General features: G+C 28.8%; 1 protein-coding gene across 1 annotated transcript; it reads left to right on the top strand.

The window, feature by feature from the left end:
* Positions 1-1,004: 1,004 nt before the first annotated feature.
* On the top strand, positions 1,005-7,508 carry LOC122858473 (toll-like receptor 7). Its single transcript, XM_044161399.1, has one exon. The coding sequence runs from the start codon at positions 1,743-1,745 to the stop codon at positions 5,796-5,798; it is 4,056 nt and encodes a 1,351-aa protein (XP_044017334.1). The 5' UTR covers positions 1,005-1,742; the 3' UTR covers positions 5,799-7,508.
* The last annotated feature ends 1,220 nt before the right edge of the window (positions 7,509-8,728 follow it).

The raw sequence follows: 8,728 nt of genomic DNA, 5'->3' as shown, positions 1-8,728 counted from the left end.
CATTAATTATTGACAGAAAAAAATATGATAAATGATAAACACGCTAGGTCACACATGAACATCATCATAAATAAAAAAAATGACAAAAAAAAAAATATATAAATGATTTCTAGGGCCAACAACACTGTTGACAAATGTCTAACGTCAAAAATAAAATAAATATAAAAAAAAGAGGGCGAAATTAGGCGTGACTCTAGTTAAATTTACAATAAAAAAATCATAACAATAAGACTGTTGCAAGGACTAGTAGAAATTGAAAAAAAATAGGAGGTACAAAGTTGAGGAAGCTTGTATTATTTAATTCAAACAGTAAAAATATATAAATAAATTCAATGCAATAATATTTTTGAATTTTGATCCCATGAGACTTTAAATTTAAATATATTCTTTGAATTTCTTCTTCAACCCCCTCAGTATTACCAAGAGACACACATGGCCTATGTTTTCTAGAATAAAATATAGGTGATCTTGTTTTATATCCACATACATATATATTTTTTTTAGTTGTGTCTGTGTGTCCTTTACCTGGCGGCAAATTCGATATATGGCCTTTGTCCCTTTTGCAAAAGCGACCAAGCCAAAGAATGAATACATTTTTCGAATTTCGACAGGGGCTCGTTTCATCCCCCCAATTCTCCCTTGTGTGTAAATATACAATTTTTTTCTCTTCATGATTCTGTCTCTTTTTTTTTCATACAATGTTATGTTATATTTTTTCTTTTTTCATCTTTGGAGAATCCAGTGTGTTGTCGTCATCATCATCATCCCTTTTTGCCCCTCTTTTTGTCCAGCAGCATCCTTCCTCCATCATCCCCCTCTACAATTTTATATATATTTTATTCAAGCATCTTTCTTGTACACTACCACCACCTCCACACCCTGGTGGACCGTATGGTGGCGCAACCTTGCGACTGTGCAATCCCTATATACTCGCGGTGGTGATGGTAAAAAACAGTGGGGATAGAGAGTAGCTGTTCCCCCGTAAAATGCCTCCACCCGTCCAACTAAAACCAGTCAGTGCGAGTTCAGAGTGCCGCCAGTGCGTATCACGAAATTTTTAAAAAATCGAAAAATATTCGAAATCGAAATCAGATGACATTCTGATCACGCACTGTTACTATATCGAAAAAAAAAAAAAAAAAACGTGAAAATTTAAAAAATTGTCTATTTTACTTTTTTTAAATAAGTGTATATTTTTTTTTTTTAAACTAATAATTATCAACATCGTCATCATCGTCAAGTGTGTTTAAATATTTTTTAAAAATCAATGAAAACACAATATCATTATCAAATGGATTAAGCAAATAAGGATAAAAAGTTTATTAAAAAATAAAAAAAAGTGTTAATTTTGAAAAAAAAGAAATATATTTAAATAAAAAAAAAAAAAAAAAAATTAAATAATTTTTAAATGAATGCAAAATTCAAGTGATTGTTCACAAGAGTGGATTAAATTATGGAGAAAGTTTATAAAATGGTACAGTGTAAACTTATGTGATACCTGGAGGTGTTTGTTTTTTTTTTTTTTTTTTTTTTTTTTATATTAATTTATTAATTTATGATAAAAAAAAAAAAAAAAATATTTATGTGTATAAAAAATCTCAAGTGATTTGTGTTTTGTGTACATTAGAAATAGCCTCGGTACCAAATTGGTAGCCAGTTATTTCTATAATTTTAAAAAAAAATTTTTTAATTTTATGATTTATCAAAAAAACCAACGATAAAATAATTAAAAAATAAAAAAAATGGCTGTGTTGAATATTTTAGTGCCGAGGATGTTTGTGTTGTGTCTTTTGACATTGTGTCAATTGAGTGTTGTGTTGGGTTCATGTCATTGGTCATCCGACGGTAATGAAACACGTTCAGCAGTGTGTACATTGCGAACACTGGATCCATCTGGACTTGCTGCATTATTACCACCTCTTGATGGTGCATTTCGTCTACGTTTAGGATGTAGTAATGTGCATAATTACGAAAGTATAATATCTGGTGAAAGTTGGAATCGTTTAAGTGGTTTACATGAACTGTTAATTGATGATTGTAAAATATTACGTATACCAGAAGCAGCATTTCGTCCATTGGGTGAATTAAAAAGATTAACAATTCGTACATTAAATATTAAATGGAATATTGGACGTACAATGGAACTTGTACCAGGTGCACTTGCTGGATTACGTGAATTACAAACACTTGAATTAATTGATAGTAATGTTAAACAATTACCAAAAAATATATTGTGTGGTTTAAATAATTTACAAATATTTAATTTAACTGGTAATAAATTTGGTGATATTAGTGAAGTTGGATTAAATGAATTACAACAAAATAATGCCGATTGTCATAGTGATATACGTGCTTTAGATTTATCAAATAATGAGATAAAAAATTTACCAGAAGATAGTCCATTATCTGGTTTACGTCAATTACAAGAATTATATCTTGAGCATAATTTAATTGACAGTATTGCCAGTGATGCATTAACTGGATTAACAAGTTTACGTATATTTAATGTTAGCTATAATACACTAACAACATTACCAGAATCATTATTTGCAAGTACACGTGATTTACGTGAAATACATTTACAAAAAAATGAATTACGTAATTTACCTCGTGGTTTATTTACTCGTCTTGAACAATTATTGGTACTTAATTTGGGTGGTAATAAACTTGGTAGTGATACTGTTGATGAAATGACATTTTTAGGATTAATTAGATTAATTGTATTGGATTTATCATACAATACATTAACTAAAATTGATTCAAAAATGTTTAAAGATTTATTTTTTTTACAAATACTTGATTTACGTAATAATTCAATATCACACATTGAAAGTAATGCATTTTTACCACTTTATAATTTACATACATTGGAGCTATCAGAAAATCGTTTACACTCTGTTGGACCACAATTATTTAATGGTTTATTTGTACTGAGTCGTTTGACACTATCTGGTAATGCAATTACAACACTTGATCAATTGGCATTTAAAAATTGTTCTGATTTAAAAGAACTTGATTTAAGTGGTAATGAATTAACAACAGTACCAGAAGCTCTACGTGATTTAACTTTCCTAAAAACACTTGATCTTGGTGAAAATAAAATTAGTGATTTTCATAATGGTTCATTTAAAAATTTAAATCAACTAACTGGTTTACGTTTAATTGGCAATGAAATTGGTAATTTAACACGTGGTATGTTGTGGGATTTACCAAATTTACAAATATTAAATCTTGCACGTAATAAAGTACAACATGTTGAGATTGATGCATTTGAGCGTAATACACGTTTAGAGGCAATACGTCTTGATGGTAATTTTTTGTCAAATATAAATGGTATATTTGCTGGTATAACAAGTTTGTTACTTTTAAATTTATCTGAAAATCATATTGAATGGTTTGATTATGCATTTATACCAAGTAATTTAAAATGGCTTGATATACATGGTAATTTTATTGAAAATTTAGGTAATTATTATCAAATACGTGATTTAAAAGTACGTACACTTGATGCAAGTCATAATCGTATTACTGAATTGACACCATTATCAGTACCAGACAGTGTTGAATTGTTATTTATAAATAATAATTATATAAACAATGTACAAGCAAATACATTTACTGGTAAAATAAATTTAACTCGTGTTGATATGTATGCAAATATGATTGAAACAATGGAACTTGCAGCATTAAGATTAACACCGGTACCAGAAGGTAAATATTTACCAGAATTTTATATTGGTGGTAATCCATTTAATTGTAATTGTTCAATGGATTGGCTACCAGTTATAAATAACATGAGTGCATTACGTCAACATCCACGTGTTATGGATTTAGATAATGCAATGTGTCGTATTAGTGGACCACGTGGTACAGCAATAATATCAGCATCAATGGCAAAACCAGAACAATTTTTATGTCGTTATGAGGCACATTGTTTTGCTTTATGTCATTGTTGTGATTTTGATGCTTGTGATTGTGAAATGACATGTCCATTAAATTGTAAATGTTATCATGATCAAACATGGAATACAAATGTTGTTGATTGTTCTGGTTTAGATACAGAAGTTATACCAAATCGTATACCAATGGATGCAACTGAAGTTTATTTAGATGGTAATCATTTTTCTGAATTACAAAATCATGTATTTATTGGACGTAAAAATATGCGTGTATTATATGTTAATTCAAGTAAAATTGAATCAATACAAAATCGTACATTTAATGGATTAAATAATTTACAAATTTTACATCTTGAACATAATCAAATACATGAATTAAAAGGTTTTGAATTTGAACATTTATCACATTTACGTGAATTATATTTACAAAATAATATTATTAGTTTTATTGGTAATTTAACATTGTTACCATTAAGATCATTAGAAATATTACGTTTAAATGATAATCGTCTAGTGACATTTCCAGTATGGCAAGTAACATTAAATACACGTCTTGTTGATTTATCACTTGGTGGTAATTTATGGTCATGTCGTTGTAAATTTTTACAAGAATTATCATCATGGGTATCTGATAATGCACATAAAGTTATTGATTCAACAGATGTATATTGTTATGATAATGGTGCTAGACCAACATATAGTAGACGTTTAAATGTCAATGAAACAGCATGTACTGATTATTATGCACAAGGTGGTGTTATTGATACAATGGTATCTGATTATTTGCCAATGCTTGCTGCAACATTATGTGCAATATTAATATTACTTGTTATAACTGTGCTTGCATTTATATTTCGTGAACCAGTACGTACATGGGCATATTCACGTTATGGTGTTAGATTTTGGGCAAAAACAACACAACCAGATGATAAAGAACGTCTTTATGATGGTTACATATGTTATAGTCCAAAAGATGAAGATTTTGTATTACACTCATTGGCTGTTGAATTAGAACATGGACAATCTTCATTACGACTATGTTTACATCATCGTGATTTACCATGTTTACGTGCTGCAGCACCAGTTGTACTTGAAGCTGCTGAAGCATCAAAACGTATTGTCATTGTCCTAACAAGAAATTTTTTACAAACTGAATGGTCACGTTTTGAATTTCGTGCAGCAGTACATGAAGCACTAAGAGGACGTCAAAGTCAATTAATATTTATACAGGCTGGTCCTGTTACACCAGAAGCTGATGCTGATCCAGATTTACGTCCATATTTACATACAGCAACAACATTAAGATGGGGAGAAAAACGTTTTTGGGAAAGATTAAGATTTACAATGCCAACAAGTGATGCATTAAGAAGAAAATCATCATCATTATATAGACGTAATGTTAATACATATACACTTGAAGGTAGACCAGAAAAAGAAACATCAACACTACGTGTACATGGACATATATCAAATAGTGGTGGAGGTGGTGTTGGTGGACATCATCATCATCATCATCATCATCACCATCCATTATTTAAAGATACACCAGAATTATTACAAGCACCACCAGCATACTCAAGTACAGCAACACTTGGTCATCATCATAATAATAATAATATAATTAATAATAATAGTTTAAATCAATCAAGAATTGAACAACAATGTGGTGGTAGAGATGGTTCACCAGTTAGTTCAACAGCTAGTCCAAGTCCAAGATTAACTATGAATCGTGCATACCAAGATGGACCAATTGATGCTATTAATGAAAGTCGTAGACCACTTTCAGAACATATTTATTCATCAATTGATTCTGATTATTCAACGTTAGAAAGAAATGCATGGAGACAACAACAACAACAACAACAACCACCACCACCTGGACAAGCATATCTTGTGTAATTTCTATCACGCCTTTGTCAATTGTCTGATGCATGTCTATATATATTTATTCAATAATAATAATCATCATCAGATGATATGATATGGGGGAGGTAAAAGGTGAAAAATAAAATACAAAATGAATCCACTTGAAAAGGTATTCAGGCTTGTGTCCAGTCATCTTCATATATTGACTGCTAGTAAATTCAATGACAATACTGGCTTCAACAAACGGTTTTTTTTTTTCCTTCAAATGAAATCAATTGTCAACAATTGCCTGCAGTTGATTCAAGTATATAAACATCTGTATATGAATTTATATTTGTCAATGAAGAATTTAAAAAAGAAACGTACTACATTTATAATATAATAATATTAATAATAATAGGAGAGAGAGACGATCGCAAATTAAACACAACGTTGTGGATAACGCCCAACACTTTGAAATACTCGTTTGTTAACGTCGACGTCTAGTCAAAGGAAATTGTCTTGGTGCAAGACGTCAAGAGGTGGGCAATTTCGTAATTACAACGGAGAGGAGAAATAAACAATTATATATGTACGGTGAAATAATGAGAGAATCAAGGAGAGATTAAAGTAGTGTTTAAAAATAAGAGAGGGAAAGAGAGAAATATTTAATAGAAAAAAAAAAAAAAAAAATACAAGTGGACAGACAACGCCTGGTTCTCCAAAGAGTGAGTTCAGTGAAACGTAAATGGTTGTGTGTCCCTTCTCAAACTTTGAATCCAAACATACAAAAACTCTTAGTTATTTTTTTTTATTTCTCTCCTCTCTTTCTCTCTGTGTATTTCTATTTTCCTTACTTTATTTCTCCTGAAAATCCACATACTTTTCACTCTTCCGCTATATGTCTTTTGTGATATACTGTACTATGATTTTTTTTATTTTTTTTTGTATCTTCCCAGTGTCTCCTCTGGGAATTATAAAAAAAGGATAAAATTACCGGCGAGGTACATCAACTATACGCTTAATATTTGAATGACGTAAGAATAATAATTTAAAAAGACATTTTATACAAATAACAATTTACCTATTTTTTGTTTTAATTTAAAAATACAATTTTAATATTTTTTTAAAAATCAATATCAACTTATCAATGCGATAGTAATTAAGCAAGAGTTCGCATGATTGTTGACATAATAAAAATATAATTAAAAAAAAATGTAAAAGAATTTTTAAAAATAGTATTAAATTCCAGTTGATGTATTTTTGATCTAGGTCTTTCATTTTTGTGTAAAGTAAATAATAGATTCCAGTGAAACGCCTACCTCGCCAGTGGCAAAATTATTTAAAATAAAAAATTGTTTATTTACTTAATAAATAAATGCTTAATCAAATGGTCATGAAGGAAATAATTTATCTTCCGAATATGGCACAGCTGTATATATAAAAACAAAAAAAACTGTATAAATTAATTTAAGATTTTGTTTATATAAAAAAAGAGAAAAAAGTAAATTAATAATTATAAAAAATATGAGTGAAGTGAAATAATAATTTAAATAAAAAAAAAAAAAAAAACAAACAATGATTTTTAAAATACGAGACTTTAGTTAGGCAATGTTTTGTAATTTTATATATAAATGACTGCGAGAGAAATGAGAGAGAGCGAGAGAATTTAAAAAAAAAAAAAAATTATTATGAATGAAACCAAGTTTGTTGTATGATATGTAAATATGTAATTACTTTTCGCCTGATGTAAGATATAATCGCCATAAAAAAACTAAATATGAAAATTTAAAAAAAAATTAATAAATGTATAAATTCGAAATTTAAAAAATCACACAATATTTAACGTCGAAATTATATTTAAAAAAAAAAAAAACCTCTTCAGTATATACTGTGGACACATCTCTATATAAATTAACGAAAAAAAAAAAAAAAAAAACTAATTAATTTAAAAAAAGAATTAAAAATTATTAAATTAAAAAAAAAAAAAAAAAAAACTACATTGTACATTTGCTATACTTCGATTATTTAAATCATGTGAATAAATTTATAACTCACGTTATTGTTTCAATTGAAAAAAAAAAATATCTTTTTTATTATCTGAATCAATTAATATCCATCCATCATACAATTACCATATCCGATCACGCATCCTTTCCATCAATACAAAACTAGAATAAATAAAAATTGGATCATCTTAAATTACTGAGTGCATTGAGTCAAAAATAATTCACCAAAAGAATCAAGTGGTGGAGAAAAAAAAAATAGAAGCAGAAAAATTCAAGGTGTATTTTGATTGAATAAAACAATGAAAATAATATTGTCATGAGCTAATTTAGGTGAGACGTCAAATGATCATCATTGTGTCATATAATTAATCAAAAACTTCGACAGTATAATAATTTCTCAATATGCCATTCTTTAATAATTAATTCAATTGTATATATTTCATCTTGCTGGTGAATCCAAGCTGTACTACCTACTCTTCACGAGTTGAGGTTTCCATCATGATTCAGACTTTCAGCATCCTGTCTTCGTCATCCAACACAATGTGTGTAACCGGAGCAAAACGTAACATGTATAGAGAAGCATCTCATACAATACTGCATTGTTAAAATACATATACATAGACACATTAATCTTCATATTCATACTACCCTCCACAGCACACACACATTCATAAATATAATTCCATGAAGGATCCACAACAAGGACATACTCAATTCTCTCTCAGCAGCAGTATCAGCATCAGTGCATCGATCCAAGTGCGCCATGCTGCGTTTTGCGCACGTTCATTATTGAAGTGATTTTTTTTTTATTTTTTTCTCTTCTCTTTAGATACCCTCAACCTAACTGCACATCTTATGTAATCTCTTGAAAATTTAAAAACATAAATGAAAATTTATTAACCTTTTTTTATACAAGTATATGATTTTTTTTTTTTTTTTTTTTTTTTGTATTTTATTTTTTTCAGTTGAAAATAA

The sequence above is a fragment of the Aphidius gifuensis genome, linkage group LG5 (genome assembly GCF_014905175.1).
Source record: "Aphidius gifuensis isolate YNYX2018 linkage group LG5, ASM1490517v1, whole genome shotgun sequence".
Taxonomy (NCBI): Eukaryota; Metazoa; Arthropoda; class Insecta; order Hymenoptera; family Braconidae; genus Aphidius; species Aphidius gifuensis.
This window is presented reverse-complemented; position numbering and strand designations above follow the sequence as displayed.